The 25,949-nt window shown below is 44.0% G+C and overlaps 1 protein-coding gene across 1 annotated transcript; it reads right to left on the bottom strand.

Annotated features, from left to right (window-relative positions):
• Positions 1-7: 7 nt before the first annotated feature.
• On the bottom strand, positions 8-23,343 carry itgb1a (integrin, beta 1a). The gene is made up of 16 exons (XM_070986001.1): positions 22,947-23,343; positions 9,785-9,851; positions 9,319-9,404; positions 8,399-8,618; positions 8,137-8,307; positions 7,135-7,373; positions 6,656-6,811; positions 6,445-6,540; positions 5,795-5,884; positions 5,426-5,566; positions 4,877-5,079; positions 4,512-4,750; positions 4,210-4,432; positions 3,102-3,337; positions 2,740-2,906; positions 8-1,245 (listed from the first exon to the last, which is right to left on the bottom strand). Exons 2-16 carry the CDS (start codon positions 9,849-9,851, stop codon positions 1,180-1,182), a joined length of 2,400 nt encoding a protein of 799 aa, XP_070842102.1. The 5' UTR covers positions 22,947-23,343; the 3' UTR covers positions 8-1,179.
• Positions 23,344-25,949: the final 2,606 nt, after the last annotated feature.

Genomic DNA, 25,949 nt, shown 5'->3' with positions numbered 1-25,949 from the left:
ACAGACAGTTTTTGTACTTTATTTAATAAATAACTCATGAACAGCATTGGGAGAGAATGTGATATTGAAATAAAAGGCACTTTGAAAACAATACTGTAAAGGCTTGTGTGTGTTACCTCGGAGGCATTTGGGTGTGAAAGCATTTCATAGGTGATTCATACAACGTCTGAACAAATACTTCTGTTTCAGTCTTACAATCTCAAAAAAAAAAAATTGACTCACATCACTGAACAACAGAAAACATATTTTTGGCGTACTTGATAAACACAGGAAAGGACCTGAGAATGAGTAATAAAGTTACTGCAGTTAGCAAACACAATAATATTCCATTGGTTAATTGCAACTTGTATCATAACTATAGAAATGCTTCGATTGTTCAACATTGCCACAATTTCATAATTTCAACAAGTGGTATACAGTCCCTTTGTGACAGCATATCAACAATTCAAATAACGATAGTTGATATTACTCTCCATCTTTTAGTACTCGATAAGAGTGCAATAAAATCTCAAACACTGGATGTTTCAAAGCTGCAGTTCAAAACTACATTTACAAGTACTCCATCATCTACGGTGATTCAACATAACTGTCCAATCTAAGTTGAATAAGAAACAGTACTCAGTATTTCCTATTGGGAGTTGTTTTCTATATATACACACATATCGACATAATGTGCTTCTATGGCTGACAATTTACATATTAAACTCAGGTCCTGTCTGGAACACACGGAAACACACAGGAAGTCAGTGCACAGAGAGACAAGAAGACGGCGTGAAAGACTGAAAAGTGTCTGAGGGAGAGACAGAAGCTGACGAATTCTTGCACATATATCGTTTATCCATAGTGTCCACATCGTGTTGTTAAAAAAGCTAAATCCTCCACCCATACCAGTCCTGTGGCAGGAAAAAAGCACCTCCATGTCATCATTTCTGCAAATATGCAACTTAAAAGTATATACACAGACTGTATACTGTACATCTAAAACACAACAAATGCATATAAATCGTAGTTGTTAGTAAAATACAGATGCAGTGGCCGTATGGTACATTATAATGGTAAAGCGACAGGAAGAAAATGACATTAATTCCACCCTCAAGTTCTCCTCAGAGCCCAAACCCACGGCAAATGCTGAAGCTGTCAGATACTTGATAGCAGAGTTCATTGACAAGTATGAGGCCATCATTTTCCCTCGTATTTGGGATTGACCACAGTCGTGACAGCACTTTTGTAGATTGGATTTTCACCCTGCAAAACAAACATGAGAGTTACAATCACGTTGTTATTGCTCAAGTCATCAAGTAATGTGCACGAGGCGTCATCGTTCATCATCATCACACTGAGCACACAGCCATGCTTTTGTGACAACATAGCAAATATCAGGAGGCTCAGGTTAGGATCGAATTTAAATACACAACATACTTACCCGACAGGTTTTGGTATTTCTGCCCTGAAGACACTTAATATCGTTGAACCCTGAACAGGTTTCTCAGCTGTAGTGTTTGTCACAGCACACTCATGCACTCCTTTTTACTAACTATGAACAAAACATTGTCTGCACTTGTCTGTAAGTTTACTTGATAGTTTTAAAAGACAGGAGAAGTAGAGGAAAAGTAGCAACCGAGTGAAATCAAGACACACATAATCAGCCCATGCAGGAAAATGAAGTGGAAAGAAAAAGAAATACAAACTTAAAGGACAGCAGCTTTACGTCCATAGTTTGGGTTCTGGAACTGATTGATAGGACTCTTGTATATGGGGTTTTCTTGCTACAGGTAGAGAATGAGGGCAGAACAGAGTTTAGCAGGAAAGAAACAGAACAACACAGGAAAAAAAGAATAAAAGAGGCAGTATAAAGGAAGCAAAGTATGAATAAAGTCCACTGACAGCAATGAAATGTGAGAAACAGATTATAAGAGATAAGAGATAGGGGCTGACGTTTCAGCTGGATTGCAATTCTATTTAAAGCAGCAGTTGAAGATTCGGTCTAAAACTAGTGAGTTAACTAGTTAAAAGCCACAAGCCTTGAAATCATCAACAACAGATACCATGAGATTGTGATGTCAGGACACCCAGGGTAGTCAGCGCTTCACTAACAATCTCTCATTTCTCAAAATTAAAGGGATCTGGAGCCCTAGGTTGCCCTGCCCAAGAAAGACCCTACGTAAGAACATCCAGAGTGGTCACAGCGCTGATTGGGAACATCTGCATCACCTAACTGACACGTGCTGTGGTTATGACACAATTCCACCACTAGGTGGAGGTATATTACTGCTCATGAAGCTGCTGAGCTCCAGTCTTCTGTCATATTGATGTTGGCTGATGATGCTACAGAGGGGAGGAAGCAGCGAGGGGAGGAGCTGTGGCCACTCCCTGGAAAAAGTCCAGCTATGCTCACAGTGCATAACATTTCCAAAAAAGTCCGCCTGGGCCCCGACATTTTCCCTCTTTATTTTGAGCGGCACTCAAAAGCAACATATTCAATCTGTTTCTGCAGCTGCGAGAATGAACAGAATGTGAACAAGACACTTCGTAATAATATCAGTAAGTCTGCAAATACCATCTGCCGCTAAGAACAACGAATGATCTTCACAAGTCAATTCCCTGGCAGAGGCCGGCGTTGCAGGGCAGCCGAACACCTGTTTTCCACATTTAAATTACTTGACCGAACGTCCTCCAAAAAATCAAAAATATTTATCCAGCTCGTCTTTCGCAGAGTCGCTCGAAGCTCCAAACACTCACCGTATCCCATTTGGCGTTCATCTTCTCCTTCTCAAACTTGGCGAATTCTCTTCTGTCGTGGATGATCATCAGCAGCTTCCAGATGAGCAGCAGGGCTAAGCCAATCAGGACTATGCCGGCGACCACGCCCGCCACGATGGGGATGATGTCAGGACCGGCGGGGCAGTCTGAAACAAGGGGCAGCAGAGTGCTTAGGGAGCTTAAAATAATAAGGCCATGTGAAATCATACCATCACATGGCTGTATGTGAATAAACAAATGACCTATTTTTACAACCCAACCACCGCCGCCCCTGTAATTAGCGTGCTCTGTAACAGAAAGCTTCCACACCCTGGTCCATGTTGGCCCAGCTTTCTGCTTACCCAGCATGTCGACCACATGGACCTCCTTCTTCGTGTTGTTGTTGACAGCGTAGGTGTAGTAGAACCAGCAGTCGTTGGCGTCCCTCTCCTTGCAGTGCATCACGGGGTAAGAGGCGTCGTTGGGCTGGGGCAGCTTGTCCCTGTCCCTCACTTTGATCAGGTTGAAGTAGTCGCATTCCTCCTTGCATGTGTCCTTCTTGTCACCGGTGCCAAACGCCCGGCACTGGACGCACTCTCTGGAGGGAACAAGGTGTGGTTGTTAGTGATGAGCAGTGAGGTTTGCTTGATTATTAAGGGGTAAAAACTCTAGAAATCACTACACTGTATTTTGACCTTTTGAAGCACTTTTGTAAAATCTTGGATTTGTCTTAACCTTTTTGAACTGAAATTACTGGTCTTTACCCGACTTGAACATTTTGACTTTTGATCCCTAATGTCTCAAATCTCTCCCTTTAACCTGCTTTTGTATATTTTCTATTTGTACACGCAAAGAAACTGCAAAACTTATTGAAAAATTGCATGACATTCATTAAGGCGTTAATGACTTTTTTCAGGTCTATCTGCAACACTAAAACACCACATGCACATTTACAGTCACAGGGCTTAATTCCTCCTCTCCATAATGACCTTGAAGCACCTTTGTAGAAAAACTGCACCGGATCATGAAAGATGGAGGACATATTCCACAGTTCTTGTTTCATGCAAAAACACATTCCTACGATAAGCCAAAGCAAATATGAGACTTTATCAGCCTATGTTTTTTTTTGACCTTGCAGTCACATGCAGGTTTGTTCTGAAAGTGTGTCCGTGCAACAAAGCCCCATGTGACTACTGATAAATATCCCTCTGCTTCAGCAAGGAAACATTTTTCAAGACCTTAACTTTGAAAGATAACCACTTGATTGGGCTAAAGCACACTGATGAAGGCTCACATTAGCCAAACTGGACCTCTGGATACCCTCCTCCATTCCTTATAATACAGTTGCTCAGCGAAAGTATCACTTCATGACCTTTAAGTAGGGGAGAACCCACACTTTGTTTAAGGTACATCAAAATATGTAATACACAAAAGTATTTCTACATTCATACATCTTCATTTCAGACCTACTTGTGTTCAGCACAGACTCCTGGACATGTAGGGCAAGTCTCACAGGTGGGACCCTGGAATTTGGGGTCGTTGCACTTGCAGGTGCCACATACACAATCTCCTCTGCCGTTACAGGTCTGCTTGTTGCTGGCCATGCACGTGCTGTTGTCCAGAGAGCAATCGCAGGCACTTCCGGTCCACATGGGGTCACAAATACACACTCGGCACTCACAGCGTCCGTGCCCTGAGGACAAAAAGCGGTCTGAGTACGGAAGCTTTAACGAGCCTTGTCTGGTATTCATGTCATTCTCTGCCATATTCACCTCCACACAGTTTGTTTCCAGAGCGGTCACAGTTGAAGTTGTCACACTCGCAGTACGGGCCGCTGTACCTCTCCTCGGGGTTGTCTCTCTTCTTGCACTCACATGTGCCGCACACACAGTCTCCATTGTTGCTGCAGATGTCCGTACCGTTGTCTTTACGGCAAGTCCGGTCCATGTCCTCTGTGGCTACATCGTTGCTGCTGCATTCGCACTGTCTGCCCACACGTCCTTCATTACACCTGAGACGAGGGGAAGGTTGTGATTCTGATTTCAGATCACTAAAACAGACTGAACTGAATATGAGACTTGCTGGTTTTGGATATTTTGTGTATGTTACAATACAGATTGTGGAAATGTTGACTTACTTGCAGGCTCCACACTCATAGGTCCCGTTCCCAAAATGGCAGAATTCACTGCTCTTGACTCCGTCCTTGTGGCATTCACACTCACAGATGAAGTTGAGGGTAATCTCCACCTCCTCTGTAAATCCCAGGGGTTTTATTTTGATGGTCTCAGGCTTGCCTTGTTTGGGACAACCCTTAGATGTCACACTGATGCTAAAAGTGACCTAGGGGTGAAGGCATAAAGAAAGCCTGATTCAGAGAGTGAAATACTGGGTTTCTCGCACGTCTGTGCCGTGCATTCATCATTTTCCATGTGTCATGTTAGCTAGCTAAAGGTCACGGCTTTGTGCCTGTGTGTTTCCTGCCAAGCAAAGTACACAAACGTGCCCAGCCAAGTCTAAGACAACAACAAAGAAAGACAAGTCTGCTCAAAACATGGATCGGCTGGTGATAAAAAGTTAAATTGAATTCTATCTTCACGACCTGAATGGCGGTGTGTGTTCTGATAACTGACAGGTTTAATCATCTACAGGTGAAATATGGCAAAAAGAGCAATTTTCTAAACCTCACCTCATCTCCGATGGAGATGTTGGAGCACTTCCGTCCATTTTCGCCCTCACTCACCACCCCGTTCTTACAGCGGGAGGTGTAAGCTATGGTCACTCCCTCTGGAAGCTTGCTGTTCTCCAGAATAACCTCGGACGAGAGAGACTGCCAAAAACCAAGAGATAACAACATGAATGTTGGTATTTCCTGCTCTGGAATGTCGTCTGGTAGCTTTGTTTGGACAGCGAATGATACACAAAGCCTTAGCAGACATTTAAATGAGAATATGTGTTTGGAAAAAGCTCTGATGGCCCAAACTCAGTCAGACTGTTGAATGCTTTAATCAAAACTTCATCATTTTTCATCAAAGAACAATCTCAACAGTGTACTTACATTGTAAGCATCTATAATAAGGTTGATTACGTTGCTTGAGTTGGCAGACAGAGTGCCCACTGCAGACTTTGGTATGAGGTTTTTCAGCTCCTGAGAAGAGAGGAAAAGTTTAGAATAAAGCTTTATCAAGGTTCTGTCAATCATGTGATCCCTGGGATCTTTCAGCAACAACACATCAATAATACTTTTCTATGAGCTTTTATAGACTGTAACTATTTCATTCCAGGTTGATGGACACAGCCTTGATTCCGATCTTGATATGGTGAAATCATTATTGCTTTGAAGCTACTGTGAGGCTACGTAATGAACTTTTATCAAGCTCAGATGGAAATGGGCTGAATTGGCCAGAAAAGCAACAGCATGGCAGAAGGAAATAATCAGAGCTTCAAGGGGATGCTACTATAACTCGCAGCACATGTATCAGCCCAAGTGGATATTTTTATGCACTGGGCATCTTCCAAACACACACACACACACACACACACACACACACACACACACACACACACACACACACACACACACACACACACACACACACACACACACACACACACACACACACACACAAAGGAATGATGAAGAGTGTGCACCAAACGAAGTAAAAGTGAAGTCAAGGTGTATCAGATAGAGAAAAGACGAGAACTCACTTGGTAAACAGGCTGGAACTCCTCTGTGACTGCAAAGATGGTCTGAATGTTGTTGTCGCTCAGCTTCTGAACCAGGTGAGCAATGGAGGGATAGTCCTTTAAAAACAGAAAGGTCCGATTTACAATGCAACTCAAAGCCAACACCAGAGGCGGTGTATGTCCCACAAGTAGAAACCTTTCAGAACAGACCAAACAACATTAAGCGACTTACATAGTAGTGGCTCATGGTGTACATGTTGTTCTCCAGGTGACACTTTCCATCATTGGGCAGAACAATGCCGCCCAGCTTGCCATCGCCAGCGAAGTGGAAGCCGGCATCAGTAGAGAAGACCAGCAGACGAGTCACATTCCTCCAACCAATGTGCTCCTGAGGAAGGAGAAAGAAAGAGAGTAAAAACCGTTAACAGCGATTTATCTTCTCTGTAAAGGCTTCAGGAGAGTTTGAGCAGGCTATGACACACTCACCGTTCATTATCACGGCATCCCAAAAAATCTCCTTGTAAACACCAAGGAGTCATAAAATACCTTTTCACACATCAGCACATAAACGCATTTACTGCCGCTGTATCCCTCCGAGCAAGTGCTGTAATTGTGGGAAAATTAGCGGGAATTGAGAACCTGAGTGGGATTATTTCCCACAGCAACACAGAAGGGAAACAGGAATTTTCTCTTTTTTTCCCCTTTGCTTACCCCACACACAGCCACTTGCATGATGGCATCAAAGCCCCCCTCAGGAGAGTCCAGGTTTCCAGAGATGTGCTGCTGGCCCACCAGGGTGTTGAACTTCTTCCCATCACTGGTCAGCTTCAGGACGTTCTTGTAGCTGAAAGGGCTGGTGCAGTTCTGGTCGCCTGTGCACGGGTTCAGCAGCTTGGCTGGGGTGGTGCTGATGTATGGCATGACCGTCTTTTCCACGAAGGAACCAAAGCCTTTGGAGGACAGGATTCAGAATTGAATTGTAAACACGTTAAGTATAAAGAGATTTATTTAGACAGCTTAACAAGATGTTGGTTTGAGACTCTAAGGTAAGCTAACACCAAATGAATTCAGAGGAGGTCAGCGACCTCTCAACTGTTTACTTCTTTGGTTTGTTTGTGCAGGTCAGAAAAAGGTCATTCAAACTTGGGTGGCATTTAATGTACTCAACAGGACACCTGAAAATACCGTGCAACCCCCCTCTCCAACTCTGTCTGTCTGTATGCACACAGGTTTTCTATGTGGATGGACCATGCAGATAGCACAAAAAAATATAATGTCAACAAATACATAGACAGTGCAACATGAAAAAAATCATATTAATGTCTTGCTAATACACTGTCATTATTTTTTTGCTTTAGTTTTATTTTGGGGAATAATGATTCTCAAAGTTTTAAACAACAGTTCCAATAATTTGGGGGCCATGGAGTCAGCTGTGGTGTACTTATATTTGCCAACATTTTGACAAATTGGCACCATAAAAAGTATCTCTAATTAGCTATTAGCAGTTCCTTTTTGCAACGTACCCATGGATATACAGACAACTGTCACTGAATCGCTTTGGCACGAAACAAAACTTAAAAACTGATGATTCTCAGGCAAATTCTGGGGTTATAAGGAACATCTTTTGTTCTACGATTTCTAAGCAGATTTCTGGATGTTTAGTGGTCCTGGACAGAGAGATGATCACACTGCATGCATAATGACAATCCTCACCTATCCTGAAGTCAGAGGTGATCTTTGACATCTCCAGCATCAGACTGGTTCCCAGATTCTTGACGTTCTCCAGATCGTCCTTCATTGAGAAGGACAGGTCCATCAAGTAGTACAGGTCGATGGGATAATCTTCTGCTCGTTTGAACTTCAGGTCGAAAGACTGGGGCTCACCTACAAGAAGTTAACGGATACAGAAATTCTCAGGTAATGTAAGAAAGGTATGAACAGCTTCAGAGAAAGCTTCAGGAACACGCATTCTCACCAGATCGGAGGGTGAGGCTGAGTTTCTGGGGTTGGATCTGAGTGATGTCCTCCGGCCTCAGTTTCTCTGCTCCCTTTTTGCGATTTGTCACCGTTTTGTTCCTGAGGGTATCCTGCTTGCCGTGGGGGTTTTCGATCATTGCTTCCGCACAGCCCCTTTTTATCAGAGACTGCAGCTCGTCGCAACGGGTCGACACAGTCTCACCCTGTTTCAGGAAGTTCTGCGAGCAGTAGCACAGGGTGAATTAAAGGACAATCCAGCAATTTTACAAGAGAGAATCGGTTTATTTGTCATAAGGTGCATCACTCTGAAAACTGCATAATGTCCTCTGGAGGAGCTTTCATCATGGTTACACTCTCAGACTCTTGGCTTTGCCTTGGAAAATACACATTTAAAATGTAAGGCCTACGTTACAAACTGGGGGCACTGTGGGCGAGACCTGGCCGCTTACTAGGCAGAGAGGATTGAACAAAAGATACTATTGAGCTGCATTATGGAAAATGTAGGATCTCGTAGGAGCTTTTAGCTGTTTTCACCATCTTTAATATCTCCCTTTGAAAGTCCTACAACTTTGTGAATGCTGCCTTTTAAGTTCAGACAGGCCAGACAGGAGCTGACATGTCACAGATTGTGTCTGCAACATCAATGATCAATGATGGGGACTTCACTGGTTCATAATAGTCTAGTTAATTAATTGCTTTAGTTATTCAAGATGGCTGTTTTGGTTATTTTTTTGACATTTCAAAGACTAAACAATCCATTACTGTCAAAAATGATCAGAAATGATCATTAGAAGCCGCCCGACATTTGGCACGAGCCTCAGCTACATGCTTACTATTGCTATATGACTAATGGCATCATGAAGGCATCAAACTGCATTTCTCAGCAGTGATTATAGCTGACAGCTTCAATTCACATACTGGGTCTTTACACCAGCCACATTTGGCTCCGGCCTGGATGCATTCCCCGCAGTATTTGGCGTTGGCATTGATGCACTCGTTCCCCTCTGGATGGAAAACAAAGAGAGAAGAGGAGGCAGAGTCAGACGGAGCAGGGGTGCAGCACAGTCCCTGCAAAGTAAGCAGCCCGTTAAGCCCCCCGTGTTTACACATCAGTTCATGTGGAACACTGTGCGGCTCGACAGTAATTGGAGACAGAGGCGGAATATTCCATCTTTTCCATTATCCTCTATGCTCCACCATGCTAAAGGTAGATGACATCATTAAGACCAAGCAGCCATCCTCTCTCTCTGGGGAGGCAGTCATCATTATCAACCGTACGCAAGCTGACATCAACGAAATGACATCATTTTACAGAATAATGATGTTGCAGTAATACAGTGCACAGTCCAATTTAATAAAATGAGATGTGACTGAGAAAGCTTACCTTTCTGAGCGCTACTGTAACAAAAGACTCCTAACAACATAGATATCAAGAGCAGCTTGAGGTCCATCTGAAACACACAGAAGAAAAAATCTTTGACGTGTGGTGGTTTCAGCAAAAAGTTATTGTAATTCTGAAAAGCAATAAGCCATTTCTTTTGTTAACAATAACAGCTTGGTGGCCTGAACGCTTGAATTCCAAATTTCCAGGACAAAAGGGCCCAGAGGAGCGAGAGGCGGCCTCCGGGAGATGACAGATTGAATCTGTAAATGGTTTGGCTATAACTGGAGATAATAAATTATCCAGCGGCAGGGGCTCGGCTGTGCTCAGTCGGTCAAAGGGTAAAGGGAGGATAATTCAATTCAGACTGCTTTCACACACACAAACTTGTATACACATTTTCACGTCCAGACATACACAGACAGCCGCACTAGTTTGCTCCCGGCTTGGACTGCTGCCTCCTTCTTCCCCACAATCCCTTTTACTGTAAATAGCATCAGCTCCCAAGAGTCAACCCCTCTCTTGTCATATATATTGATTCCTTGTCTGTGTGCAGGCTCTCTGCTCAGCCATATTGATGCATCTTGTCCCACTCTTAAATGCACAGCTCATGAGTTAATAAGCATAAGGGAACTGAAGGACCTTTCTCTGCACTTAAAGGCTGATTTGTGAACAGTCCACAGGCCTGCTAGCGGCTCGCTGAGACTGTGTTTTAGCATGGCAGAGCTGTGATCAAAGGCTTGCCAACACACTTAGAATGACAGTGCTAACATGCTGGTGTTTAACAGGTATAATGTTTATCATGTTGACCATCTTGGGTTAATGTGTTAGCATGCTAACATTTGCTAATTAGCACAAAACACAAAACACAACACAAAAAATTACAGCTAAGTCCGGTGTGAATGTCATCATTTCCAAATGTCGTGGCAATCCATCCACTAACCAATCAACCTACTCAGTTTCACTAAATCCACAATTTTCAACCTCATAGTGGTGCGACGGAGACAGTAAGTAGGAGCCATCCTCTGGGAAACATAAACATCTGAGCCAAAGTTTGTGCAGGGATATTTGCAAGATGAATAGAAAACATTGTTCTGCTGGCGTTGCGAGAACAAAACCACCCAAGCTCATGATAGTGCTGATCACAAAAGTCAGTAGGATACACCCTCTGGAGACCACGAATGTCTGCGCATAATCTCACTGAAAACCATCCAATAGCTGCAGAGATATTTGAGTCTCCCTGTGACCACTCAACTAATACTGCAATCCCAAGAGCCACGCTGCTAGCATGGCTAAAAATGCCTGAGAAAACATCATGAGAACAGAGTTGAGGTTATATTTGGACTCTGTACTGTCAATGAAGAAGATGGGGTTTTTCAGTGACCCCCTCACTCTCATAAATTCCACATCACTGCCGCTGCCTCAAAAGATTTAGCTAGCACTGACACTTCTGGGATTCTCACCGCCTTTTATTGGCAGTTCTAATAAGCGACAGCTGGGAAAGCTCCTTCGCAGAGGCACCGAATCAATGGCACGACGTTGTGTTCAGGTGCGGCGGCCAGCGTGGGATCAGCATGTGCCGAATCTCATTAACATGTGGAATTTACTGTAAAACCAATATCTGGCTTGACCGTAAATCACAAACTCATGGAAGTCATTTCTATGGGAATCTGCACAATGGCTACTGTCTACCACACTGGATATTAAAGCATGAGGTTCAAATTAGAGCCAGATAGACAGCGATACAGTGACAAGCCTTTTTCTCTTCTCAGTCAGACCAGTGCCTGTTGCTGGCTATTCATAGAGGGTACATTAAAAGACTGCATTCCCTCACAGTGTGGTAAAGGAAGCTCTGACGTTCAGTGTGCGCAGTGTTGAGCGATGCATTCCTGAGTCCTTGTGTGTGTGCGCGCGTGTGTGTGTCCGTTTATATAGACACAGAGGGGCAGACGGCCTGTCTACAGCCCCCCAGATTAGATCAGCTGGCTTGAAACTCCCCTGCTGTAGATGGGTGGTGGTGTGTGTGTGTGTTTCCATGTACGATGAATACCACATTTAACCTGGCTCTGCCACTGTTACACCAACACCACAGCATACTGAAGCTAACACACTGTCAAAAGAATAACAATGTGTATGCGATGACCTAAAATAAAACTGAAAACTGCTTAAAATGAAGGAAAGTAGACTCACATTCCTCTTATAACAAAGCCACGCGCTTTTGCTGGGGTTTCGACTTCAGCTCCGAGGAATCATTCAAATGCAAACTACTGCGTCTATAAAACGCCAGCGAGGTGTCAAGTTAGAAAAATAACCGTGTTGTCTTCAATCCCGCGAAGCTTAGCAGCTGCGCAGAGGAATGCTCAGTAAAAAAAGTGCAGTGAAATATAGCAGAGGACGGAGAGCAGACCATGAAAGGCCTATGAGAAGGATCTGACGCTGCCTTCAAGTACACCTCTAAAGCTCAGGTCAGAAGTTCAGAAGTCCTGCATACAGCTTATCAGCATTTCAAGGTGGTTTTGGTTAACATGGCACTAAAATAAATGCACTCTTTGTGTGTACCAGTTCAGAAGTAAAGAGGCAGAATAAAGATGAAAACCCCAAATCAAGCATGGAAATTAAGTTTATCTATTAGTGCAGAATCAGGTACACTGCCAAAAAAGGTTAAAAACCCTTTGTTGATGAAGACTGGAAGTGGATGATTACGCTTTTGCTTTTGTTCTTGCTATTGGTGGTCAAAGTACTATTCTAAGGTCAAGACTCGTATTGTACATATTAATTGCCTTAAATGGCCATTAAGCACAGTCAACACATTACACAAAAAGTCATTCAAAATGACATTTGTTTCCCACCTTTCTGTTCATTTTGGAGAAAATTTACCACTCCACTGCATCTTCTTTTGGGGTAAATGAATGCTCAATGGAACAACTGTTTAGCCTTTGAAAGCGTGCTTTCAAAACTAGGAAGCTCACAGTAAAGCCAGGCATGTCTTGATATGCAGTAATGTGTCTAAGCCTTCATTAGTCCACAAGTCGCCCAAAGACACGCTTTCTATCACGTATGACTGATTTTTTCGCATGAAGGCTCTTTGTCATATCTGTACAGGGAGCAGCTGTGCAGATATACCCAACAGAGGCAAAGCTAATAAAACTGTAGTTTGCAACATGCTTTTTATCAGGAGATACTGGACCCTGGGCTGTGCTTTGTGTTTACTGCTAAACCGAGATGACGGACACAGTAAACATAATGCCTGCTTAATGTTAGCATGTTAGCATGCTGACATTAGCACTGAGCTCAAATCAACATGCTGTGCTAAGTACAGCCCCACAAAGCTGCTACTGCTGCTGTGGAGTCTTACTCATGTTCAAAAATAAAGCAGTGAACATATCCTTGATGACCTGCAATTTGATGAAGTGCAATTTGAGATTTGAATCATATGAGCCACGTTAACAATGTAACAATGCACAAGAGTTTGATGGAAAATGAAACACTTAAAACCCAATGCCATATAAAAGGCCACTGAATAATCGGACCCGAAATAATTCCTGACTGCACTTCACAGAATTTCCCACTTTGTCTTTCGAACAAGCAAGATAATGCCAAGAAAACTCAGCCTTGTTTCACTGAGTAACATTATTATAAATACAGTCAGTTTGAGTTATGAGCTTCGAAAAGCGCACTTTCACGAACGCTGTGAATACTTCAGTTGTGACACGGATATGAATCAAACTTGTTCATGTGCAGAAGGGAAGGATGAGGACTATTAAGAGACGTCTGCGTAACAATCACAATGCTCAAACGTATATCTCTGTGGGAAAGCATAAAAATGATCAATTCCAGACAGTTTCCTGACTGTCGCAAGACAGAGCAGCGCTGGTTATTCTCTAAGACTGAAGTAGTTTAAGTAGCTCCCACGCTCTTCCTTCCTGTCTCAGTCAGACACCAGCACGCACGCACATTTTACTCCTCAGCGCCCGTCCACTTGTCACACACACCTGAGCTGTGACTAATCGAATCCCAGTGTTTTACGGGCTTTCCAGAGCTCTGTCAGTTGGCAGGAGAAGGTGATGCATGGCAGACACTGTGGTGCGTGACTAAAACGGACCGAGCTTCTCAGGCATTCCTGAGGGACTGACCAGGATAGTAACCTGCAACAGCGTTACTGCACTTTGGAGAAATGTGAGCTATGAGAGCCATGACGAAGGGATGCTGCATTTGCGACGCCCTGATTCCCACAATCCCCTTTCCTCAGTTTGTGGCTATTAATTCTTTAACTAAACGATTAATCAAAATATTCAATTAATCATATCAATCAAAAATGTTGATATTCCATTACTGTTTTAATCATTTATCAAGCAAAAATGCCAAACGTTAACTAATTACAGATTCAGAAATGTGAGAATTTTTATATCCTTCTGTTTTACATCATTACAAATTCAATTATCGCAAAGGAAATTAGAAAAATAGACTATCAATTTAGCAGACCAAGAAAATCAGCAGATGAATTAATAATGGAAACAATCATTAACTCCAGGCCTATAATTAACTAACTAATTTAATAATTGAGTACACGCTCTATTCTGTGCAATAGATTTTCCTCCAGCAAGAATTAAAAAGACCTGCGCTGCCTGCAGAGCTGTCATAGTCATGCATATTCAAAAAAAAACAAAAAAACAGTCAGCCTGTCAGTCCTGGATGCTTCAGCTGAGCACAGCACAGACATCCACTTTAATAATGAGCTTTAAAGAAAAGCTGCACACTGATTCGTCTGCTCTTGCCGTTTGTGTCTTCACATCAGTCTGATACTTACAGACGGCCTGCTAGCTAGTGTTAGCAACCTGCAGACTGAGTAACACAGAATCACCTCTCGTGACCCACACAAACCAAGAACCAAGAGTCCGTCCCTCTTGTAGATGTGACTATTAAATTCACAACAAGTTGGAGACACCCAACCACCTGTCATCAGCGGACAAGACAGTTCATGAACTGTGGCAGGTGCACGTAGAGTGTAACTGCTCACACATCTCACATTCGATGCATCACCCAGCCCTACATTATAATTAACTCATAAAACTTCTTATTTAACTTCCCAGGAACCTCCTTTGGGGTCCTGAGGCGCTGTGTGAAAACCGCTGGTGAAGAAAACCCAGCTTAATTAAGCCACACAAACCTTAGCTGTGAATGAGTGGATTTACTTTCCTTTAAACTGAGCCGCATTTGCAAGTGCTTAGAAGTACTTACTTCAGCGAGCACTGCCGTGAATAATGACCAGCAGAGTCGGGGAGAGAAAGAGCAAGAGACAGTAAAGGAGACACAGCGGCGGTAAAGAAGAGGTGGTGGATCAGTGCAGCGCTGTTCAGGAGAAGGCCTGGGCTTCACTCACTCAGAATGGCTGTTCTTCTCCAGCCGTGAACGTAAGGAATGGAAAAGAAGGAAAAACAGGAAAGGGCGGTGTGCAGCTCGGAGGGGAAAGGGGTTGCCTCAAGCTTGAAGAAAAAGGAAGTTGCAGGCTTTCCTCGCCTCGCCTTATCCGCCCTCCTGCAATTGTACAGTATTTGTCTGGTTGTTCAGGCCTTTTTAAGGTCAACAGAATATCTATGAGTTCATTAAGCTAAAAGCAACTAAGTGAAACTGAACATGGCTAAAGCATCTCTACAGACTTTGAGGATACTGAGTTTAGTTAATATCTAATTAAAACATTCCAAGATGTGTCCAGTCACTCCACTGTCAGCACTGTATCTTTGGCATCCTACACTCCCACCCTCCCCCTTTCGCTCCCTTGTTTCCTTCCTCTCTCCCGTTCTGTGCCTCCCTCCCTCCATCATACCACCCACACAATTGCTCAGTTCACTCCCTCCACTGTGAGCCAAGCCAAACCAGTGGCCCCCTGACTTCACATACCCTTCAAACAGCGCTGAGCGGGGAACATGTCTGAGCTCTGAGACGCACAAGCCGCCGGACAGGACTGAAGGAGAATACCAAACAGTGTCCGTCTGTGTCTCTGTCCACCCCCCACTATTACCTCCCACCACCACCCGGAGGACCCTCTCATAGCAGACAAAAGCAATGAATCAGACTACCCTCTGAGACCATGACAGAAGGTCTGATCCTTCAAGTGTTCCCACTCATCGTCCCCTCTTTGCCAGAAGAGCCTCTGTGTGATAAATAAAGCCAATGAGGTACATGTTAATGTCTTTAATCTTTTGCTTGCAGGACACTGATATGGCCAGACAATCCACTGAGATCTTTCCGCAGAAGAAAAAAAAAAAGAGGAATGAAAGCACAAACGAGGAGAAAAATGTCATCATAGTTTCCACATTACATGAGCATTCCGGTTTTTGAACTATTCCTCAATAGAAGAAGTTCTGTCAGATAGAAAGAAAAGTGAAAATATTAAACAGCGAGAGCTGGAGTTGGAACTTGTGAGTGAGGAGAAGCAATGCCACGTTTCCATCACGTCGGCTAGCTTTAACGGCATCAGCTTCTACTCACTATTTCTACCACAGGTGAGACGTGGAGTGTAATATCCTCCAGGTAGCTTTAAAGTCGCACACTGAATGAGGCGTTGCATTGAGTGGGACTGTGTAACATTTGCTGATCAGCAGCCACAGGAGTCCAAAAGTGGCAAATATCATCCATTCATTAAAATGTTCATCAATGACATGTTTAATGTTAACAGAAGCACAAGCAGAGGAGTCATAAGGGCGACAAAGTGAATGCAGCAATGTCCACAGCATTGCAATACAAAGTTTGCCAACATTAACCACCATGAGACATCTGTGTTCAGTGTAACTCAGAGATGAGGAATGCAATAATTCATGTGAAAACATGTTTACTTGAAAAGCTGCAGGAGGGTGGCACCTTCCCTGGCATACTTTGTTTGTGCACGTCCTCGCTTCTCTGAATCTCTAAAACAGAAGTTGCAAGCGCAAGTAAGAACAAGCTGTGGAGCCACAACAGCCACGTTCATGGGAAATGTACCGGGCTGAAAAAAAATGGAAATGTCCTTTAAGGCTGGTGAATAACTGTGCGCTCAATTAGCGAGAGATGTCATCGCATTGAAAATGTTGGTGGTACACGTAGTCAGAACATACACTGTGAAAAAAGTTCATCAGGTATTTTGAGGTTTCCAAAGTGGAGACTCCTAATTATCCACTCTGTAATACTAACTGAATAATTGAGGCAGTAGCTCCAGCCTGGCTTTATGAGCAGCTCAACACACAGCTTGTTGCTTGTCTTGAAAATTCAGCTCTGCTTCTCACACAAAACACTTCGCCACACATGCTGGCGTGACGCCTGCCAACATTCCCCATGCGTATGAAGGAGGCTAAAGATACACTTCTGGGGGGATACTGCCTTGGAAGGACTTCCTGACTTTTCCTGTTAGAAAATCAATAACACTTAAGCAGTTCTGGTTTCTGCTCGGCGCATAAAATATATTCATATCGAACGGGATTCACGTCTCATCACAGCACGTCCTCCCACGGCTGTGCACTAGAAACAATGGAGGCAAAACCACAACCTCTGGAGGACAGCCAAGTCCATATCACTATTCACGGCTCCATCTCTGCGTTGAAAATAGCTGCGCACTGCTAACAAGTTATTTCTGACTCCCCACCTGGCCTCTGCAATCACTCCAAAAGGTGGACGAAATCACATGAGGCGCAAAGACAAATGTGCCTCTGCCCCGCAGACACATCTGAAAACCTACAACGAGCTCTGAGTTGATAAAAATGGTGAAACGCCAGCCCAATCTGTCAGACTCTGACAGGAAAATATGCTCCACATAATTAAACAGTTCCAATTCTGTTGTACGTCCGGTTGCATTTTTGGAGTAAAGGACAAAAACTTGACAGGAAACAAGCTTTGCTCGAGCATCTGTAAAATTTGACATTTTTAGGAAACCATCTGTTTAACCGTTTACGCTGATCGTCTGAAAGGGGATCTAGAGAAGGGCGGTGTATGCGATTCTCACCAGAAAGCCACAATGTAGGCTACTTTTAGGGGATCTTGTGGGGTTGCCTGGCTGTGACTGTGTGAGCTCAGGGCTCAGCCTGTGGAGCTGCGATCTGCTGTACAATAAGCCTCCCCAAACTCCCAGCCTTTGCTGAGTCGGCCCTTCCTTTGCTGAAACACAGGAAGCTCAACTGGATCACACAGGAAGCCTGCATCACGGTGCCTGGAAACCAGCTGCGGCTCCCTCTTGAAGCCGTGGAGATGACATATTTGGCATTCAAGGGAGAAAGGAAGAGAAAGAAAGACAAAGAGAAAACAGAGACAGCGAGAAGGGCCTTTTTACAGAGAGCTGAAAACGCTGGGAGCTGCCAAAACGGCAGCGTATTGTCTTTGTGAATCAAGCGTGTCTGATTCTTAAACCTAAACCAGGCCATCACTGTAATCTAAGCTCTGGGAAAAGATAAACAAGCTTGGAAAATGCTTCAGACAATGCGAGCAGTGCAGCCAAAAGACCTCACTGGAAATTAATAAATGCCTGTCACGGATATTAATTCTCTGGGACGATGTACAGAAATCAGAGCAGCACCTGCACGGCGGAGACGGTGAGAGGAATAATTTCAATCCATGACAGCCGTCTGCAGCCTCAGACAAATATTTACACAAGTGAGGCCATTATTCATCAGTCTGGGAGGATGAACCTTTTCTCCAGAGCTAATGTTCCAAGTCAGTCTACTAGAGCAGCCGCTGCTACTGGGAGACATCTGGGGACAATGCTAACATGCTAACGTTCGGCAGGTTTAATGTTTACCTTACAACTCGCTAATTAGCAGCACAGCTGTCTGTGGCGATCAGCTGAAGCATTTCACCTGATCCGCATGTGTGAGTTTCGTGGTGCCACTGCAGGATCTTAAGGGGGACCAGCAGCACAGAGAGCGAGCTGCAGTAAACGAGCTGTCCAACAGAAGCTAACGAGTCACAAAGACCATGAGGAAGCTGCGGCGGTAAGTCTCGGCTGTTCTGTTTTTCGCTGCACAGACAGATATGTCAAAGCTTGGACTTAATCCAATTTTAAGCCAGCAGCAGGCCAGCTGTGGACACCTCCGCCGTCTTTCTGCTGCTCGAAAATTGGCACATTAATGACACTCACATGTCTTTCATTAGGGCCCCAGACCTGACACTTGAACTGGAGGGCCTCCGTTTCCGCTGCCATGGGAGAGTGAAGACTGCGCTGTTAAAACAGTGAGCTCTCCACAGTTACAGGGATTTCTCTGAGGAACAGCAGAGGAGTATCTGTCATGTTTAATTCTCAAGGTGCTCTTAGGGGCCACTGACTGAACATCATGCTCGAAAGCTGCATTCAAGCTCTGCTCTCACGCTTAATCAGAGCCTGAGCGAGAGGCTTGTCCTTTAGAGCACCTTCTTGCCGCACAACTTTCAAGCTTGACGTCCCTGAGCGCCACAGCTGGTGCTGAATATAAAGCAGTGAATTAAATATCAAGTTGTTCTTCGTTTCGAGTGCGGTATCATTTCCCTGACACGCTGCTAGTGATTTGCCTCATTAGTCTGCCTAAACGTAAGATACTTACACTTGTTTCTGGAGAGTTGCTCAAACGCCGCGGCACATCAGTTCATTTCCATTTTAAAGCAGCAGCAGAGCTCTGATGGGAACAGTCGTTTCTTTTAACTGTTAGACGTCTATTAAGCTAAATATGTGTGTATTGTTGGTTTATGTATGCAGTGTTTATGCCTTTGGATGCTCAACGTTACTGTTTCATGCTCAGCAACTTGTGGAGGGAATTACGTCGCCTCAGTTTAATTAAATATTGGCCGGTTCGCTCAGAACAATCAACTCCTGTGATCAAGCTATATCAGATATGCACATCTGCAGCTATGGGAATTTCTAACGAGCGGCTTTAAAGAACAGATCATCTATGAGGCCACAGTGCTGCAGTGTGTTTCTGTCTGTGAACTGGCGGACTGCTGGTGACTCACTTAACTCCCCTGAGATGTCAGCGTCGAACAGACCACGTCCACTAAAACAGAGAACAGTGCTGGCATTGTGTTGGTTCTATGTGTTCATGTATATAGGGCACCGAGGGGAGGCCCATAGGAACTGATCAGCAGTCAGTAAACGATCAAAAGTGTGACACAGCACAATCTGTATTTTACTTACAAATCAGCTCAATGAACTGCCTGACAATGCTGTCATATTTCAGGACACATATCAAGACAATTTTACGTTACACACATCAAGTATTAAATACAGGCTGGGTATCATTTCCTTTGTTTTTCAATGCTACTGCTGTTACAGTTCTCAAGTTCTCTTTCCATATGTTTTTTGGGGGAATATGCACGTTAGAGCTGCAAAGAGTATTAGTCAGTCCACAGAAAAAGAACAGGCAGCTGTCATTTATACATTTTAAGTCATTTACCAAGAAAAATTTCAAATATTTCTTATTCTGTGCTTCTAAACTGTGAGGATTTGATGGTTTTCTTTGTCTTATGTGACAGCACACCAAATATATTTCGGTTTTGGACTGTTGGTCAGACAATTAAAGACACCACTGTGATGAATGTTTTCACTATTTTCATTTTATGGACCAAACCATCAAGTCTTGTTGAGGACCTTCGTTGCATTTCGTCTCTGGTCCCTTTCCATTCATTTCCCATTACCTCTACTGTCTCCTCTCTAATGAAGGCAAAAAAGCCCCAAAATACATAAAAAACAGTGGTCAATACTCAGTGTCTGACTGGTACCACCAAAGCACTGAGGTCTGATACTCAGCCCCAATTTTCCACCCGAGTATAATGAGTATTTCTGTGTTTACAGCGGTGTTATTGTGAGTGTTGGTGAAAGACAAGCCAACGTTCATGTTAGCGAATAAAGCCACATTTCCAAAACACAAACTTTTTAGATCCTCGAACTGAGTCACTCTGTGAATGAAAGGCACATAAACATTTCTTTTCCAGCTCACAGGCCCTTGCACTTGAACCCTCACGCTGTCACAATAATAAACACAGTGCGACAGAGCAAAAGTCTGCTGCTATTTACTACCAACATAACATGTTTAGCCTCATTTTCTCCGCAGACTTTGGCAAGCAGAGGTCAGCTTTAACCACGCCATTCCTCACCGATGTTCCGGAGGCTGTTTTTAGAAGCAAGAACCCCCCCCCCAACAAAAAAGGCCCACAAGTGTGAGCACAGAGTGGAGAGGCAGAGTGGCTACAGAAAGGCAAAGGCAAACGTTTTGGCTCAAAGCGGCTCCGGAGGTCACAAACCAAAACCAAGAGGCAGGCCCACCCCGCAATCTAGATGCAAAAATAGACAAATGTACGCCAAAAATGATTTTCAGAAGAATGGGAGAGCACAAAAGCAGCAAAGCACAGTATTGTGCGAGTGCACAAAATAGCTGAGAGTTTAAAATGAGCTGTTTTTATCTAACTGCACCATAAAACGCCACATGGGTTGAGAAACCTTCAGAATGTAGGAAAGACTGCAGAGGTTTGTGCTTGTTGGACAGGCGTGTGATTCACTGCCGAACAAATCACAGATAACGGCTCTTGTGGGATCATCAGTTGGAGACCTGCTTTCAAACTGTGTGCGTGCGTGTGTGTGTGTGTGTGTGTGTGTGTGTGTGTGTGTGGTGGAGGTAAATGGCTGTAACAGGCGATTATTTGTACCACTTTACGCCTCTGAGCCTGAGATGTGCCCCTGCGGCACAAAGCATGCGTCGCGGAGGTCAATCGTACACATTCATCACTTCTGTCCCATAGGAACACACACACACATACACACACACACACACACACACACACACACACACACACACACACACACACACACACACAGGGAAAATAACAAAGTGCATATTCATCACTTCCGTCTTCAGGGGACAAGCACGCACATAAGGTGTACGTCAGTCGCTGACAAAGAAACCAACACACACGACAAACACATGTCCAGAGGAAGGGCCTGGGTGTGGCCCGCTGTGCACTAAGTGGCCTCGTAAATCAGGTGGGAGCCCGGCCCCTGCTGCTGCTGCTGCAGCTGTTCCCAGGGGGGTCTGAGGTCACATCCATTCAGTGATAGCTACCGGCTCCGCTGCCGTCTTTCAGCTCCCCCACTGTCCTACATTTACGCTCCTCCTCAATTAGCCTTCCTCCCCCTCCCTCCTTACTGTCCTCTCCCCACCCCCTTCACGTTCCATATCTCCTTCCTACGCCCCCTCTTATCCTCCACCCTTGCCTCCCTTCCTGTCTCCATTTCCTTGATTAAACTACACGATGGAGCCAGCACGGTCAGCTGCATCTATAAGGCCTTCATCCGCCTGCTCTCATTCAGATGGAATAGACAACTCTGCTTGATCCAATCAATGGATGCCCGCCAATCATGCACTGCATGGGCAATAATAAGCAGCATGTTCTGTCAGAAAGCTACTGATGTCTTTGTAGTGCATCCTGTCCTTAGCTTTAATCTCTACTCAACATCTTCATACCTCCATTTCCTGTTTGCCACAGAAGGCTTCAGGATGTTCTTCTCTCTGCCTCTCTGGTACCTCACTGACTTTCAGCACTTTTGACTCCTACCGTCTCCCTCTGGGCTGTCAGCATCTCATGTGAAGTGATCCCTGAGCAATTTAAACAGATCATGTGAGATTACTTGTCGAAGCCCTCTCATATGATCATCCCCATGAAATGAGGAGGGGGTGCAGCGACAGCCTGTTGCACATGATCCAGAGAAGATGGATAGGTGGATAGCAAAATTCACAATGTCCAGAGCACAGGAGCTAATAATAACTGTACAGTGCAATACCGAGAGAGTACAGGACACCATAATAGCAGACGCAGACACACACACACACACACACACACACACACACACACACACACACACACACACACACACACACAAATGATATCACCATCATTAATACCACTTTTTAAAACTGTACAAGCCACGACTACATCCCATAATAATAGATTACTTTAAAAATAATAAAAATAAAACAGCATTCATTGAAGGTGGCGCCTTGAAACAGGAACGCTATACAGTTATGACAGTGATGCCTTCATGTGTAAGCAGTAAACTCAAGTCACTTTTCGGCTCCATAAGCAACTGCCAATCATGTAGGAACCAAAAATTACCGACAAATGATATAAAAAGGTTGTGATAAACATAATATAGCACGAGGAACATTATGAGCATCCTTACCTTGGTGCTGTGGTGTTATTTCGGAGGAAACATACAGAGGAATAACGTTGAGCTAGCTTTTCTTTCCAGCTCCAGGGATGATCCGCTAGCAGCAGCACAGACGCACAGCGGCAGCAACTGTCTGCCCTGTTGGCACCGGGAGCCACTTTCTCCTCCGAAAAAGTCACGGTAGATTTCCCCTGCTACTCATTCCCCTCAGCTTCCCTCCACAGAGAAAATGTACACAGTTTTTATTAAACCCAAATGCGGCAACAGCTCGATAGCTGGAAAAGGTAACAAAATCCCTGAGGCTCCCGTGTGGACCCCCTTCCCCTCGCTCTCAATCAGGGGAAAGCGGAGAGGCGGGCCCGCAGGGAGGGCTCCGCTCCTCCTGCCCAAACCCCACCGGTGAAGAAACACTGTGTAACACAGTGCATTTCCGGTTATGACCTTCAACATAAAACACAGTTGCGCGCCAGTTCCTCACAGTGGTCAAAATAAAGACATTATGCCTGACTTTTAATATAAATACGCGAGGTTTGCGTGTTGCCTAACTTTCACAAATCAGTGGTATTGGCTTACTGACAACCAGAGGACACACATCAGAGAAATCAGTTCCACTGAAACACTGTTACGCATGGCTTTACGTTGCTAAAATATGTAGACTAAAATTATACCATGTGTAAAGCCTACTTTGGTATACAACCACTGCATGGAGAACACACACACACACACACACACACACACACACACACACACACTGTCTTCAAATGCTTTGAACTGCATCACAGTTTGACTATTTTTATTTTGAAGGCAGCTACTCCTCTTTTCCTGTTTCTTGCTCGCTTAAATTGGCGATCTTAATACAGCTCCAATCTGACTCTCCCGCTGACGTCACTGCTGGAGTACACCCCCTCGCTCACATAATTGCCTATTTATACAGATGATGCCAACATGCCTATTCAACGTAACATCAATGTGTAAGTTCATCAAAAGGGATATTTTTTGTCATCATCATCATCATCATCATCATCATCATCATCATCATCACCAGTGTAAAGCACTAGAATATATCTGTGCTGATGTTTGTCTTTACAATGAAACAAACAAACAAACAATCTAAAAATGACATTGTTTAAGCATCTCTGACTGTGCTTTCTCCCCTTGTGATTGGCGGATGTGTCAATAATTACCACAAAAACATTACCAGGCAATTTAGTGCAACCCTCAGAGAGAAAGCCACATGAAAACCATTTTACACTGGGATTATCAAATGCATTAAAGCCCTAACTATCACAACACACACATACAGCATTTCTAATAACAGTTTGAGTTTTTTTTCCCTTCTTTACAGCAGAGCTGCAGACTGCACAGTTTTTGGACTGGTTGCAGTCAAAATAATCAACCCAGCCAGTTATATATTTGTTTAAACTTAGTGGAAAGTTATTCCTGCCTCAGCATTGGGGACGTAGTGGAAAAATGTGAACGAAAACAAACTATCGCATCCGGAAGATCCTTGAATCCTGTTTAGTCTCTGGGGAGTGTTTACCAGGGAACGCAGCAGCTCTTTATCTCCCTCCCTGCCCCCCGAGATGGGTGAGAAGTTTAATCTGCTTCCAACTGGATGGAAACTCTCCATTTAGTTCACTCTCTTCTGCGCTAGTTGTCCCATCTGAAATCTATTTCTTTTAGGCAGAAATCACACTTAAGCATTGCAATAGAGCTCAGGGAAGGCCTCCTCTCATTGCAGAGAGCCAAGAATTCCTTATAGCAGATCTGGATGAAGCAGTGATTCCACTAATATGAATCCTACTCAAGAATGAAGGGCACAGACATTGCTGAAAGTGCATGAATCACATCACAGTAAGCCAAATGTTTGACACAGCGTATTCTGTTGGAAGAGATATGGAGCAGAGCAGAGGCTTAGACAGACCGTAAGTGACCCAGATGTAGCAGACTTCATGGAATCGGACGTGTGGCTTCACCATCTGATCCTCTCTAACTGAAAATGCTCAGATTGGTCAAATGTAAAAACTGAGAGAGAGGCATGTCACATCACTCGCAGCAAGGAAGTGAATCAATGGTTGAGGCCCACATGACACAGATTACAGATTTAAGGCTGCTGAAGGTCAGAAGTTGTATAATCTTGTTAAAAGTGCGTGTTTGTATTTCTTCTTAGGATTTAAGAGATGAAACCTTTCTGAAGTGTATAATCAATCGTCAAAATGATTGTGTGATTCAGTGTCCATGTGGTGATGTGCATACAGTATGCTGAACACGACCTCTGGAGCCTCTCTGTGGTCTGTTTCGGTTACTGCATGGAAACAGGGACAAATGCCCAAAACACGCTCTCAGAGTTTGCTGACATTCTCCTCTTTTTCCTTTCACATCCAAAATTCCTGACAAAACACATCACATTTAGAACAAACTGATACTGTCATGCAGACATTTTGACGTGTCACAGTAGAAAAAGCACAGATGTTACTAATAACAGTAACACGGCTCTGTTCTGTTTAAGAGTAAGTCAGGACAGTGTGACAGTGAGCCAGCATGCACAACGCCAAGACCCTGTAGCTGAAATGGAATTCAGCCATCATTAACTTTACTACTTCCACCTGTGCTTCTCCTGCTGTCACGTCTTCTGTAAAAAAAAAAAAAAAGAAAAAGAAAAAGAAAAAAAAAAGGCCCATGTGGCTGTTTACTGTGTTTGTATGATGAACTATACTTTGGTGATTATGTGCAGTCTAATACATGCTTGCAAAAAAATTGTCATAATTTCTATGAATGATTTAAGATGGGCTGCACGGTGGTGCAGCAGGTAGTGCGCGTGCCTCACAGCAAGAAGGTTGCCGGTTCGATCCCCGGGTCAGGCGGGGCCTTTCTGTGTGAAGTTTGCATGTTCTTCCCGTGCATGCGTGGGTTCTCTCCGGGTACTCCGGCTTCCTCCCACAGACCAAAAACATGCTCATTAGGTTAATTGATGACTCTAAATTGTCCGTAGGTGTGAGTGTGAGTGTGAATGGT

This window comes from Chaetodon trifascialis, chromosome 18, assembly GCF_039877785.1.
Source record: "Chaetodon trifascialis isolate fChaTrf1 chromosome 18, fChaTrf1.hap1, whole genome shotgun sequence".
Taxonomy (NCBI): domain Eukaryota; kingdom Metazoa; phylum Chordata; class Actinopteri; order Chaetodontiformes; family Chaetodontidae; genus Chaetodon; species Chaetodon trifascialis.
Note: the sequence above shows the minus strand (reverse complement) of the source record. Positions and strands in the feature narration are given on the sequence as shown.

What these genes read in the sequence shown, in the direction of transcription:
- itgb1a (XM_070986001.1), bottom strand. Translation starts at nt 9,851, where the DNA reads ATGGACCTCAAGCTGCTCTTGATATCTATGTTGTTAGGAGTCTTTTGT. An exon ending in CACCTCTGACTTCAGGATAG is followed by an intron (nt 7,374 to 8,136) that starts GTGAGGATTGTC and finishes TGTCCTCCAAAG; the next exon opens with GCTTTGGTTCCTTCGTGGAA. An exon ending in TTATTATAGATGCTTACAAT is followed by an intron (nt 5,567 to 5,794) that starts GTAAGTACACTG and finishes GGTTTTTGGCAG; the next exon opens with TCTCTCTCGTCCGAGGTTAT.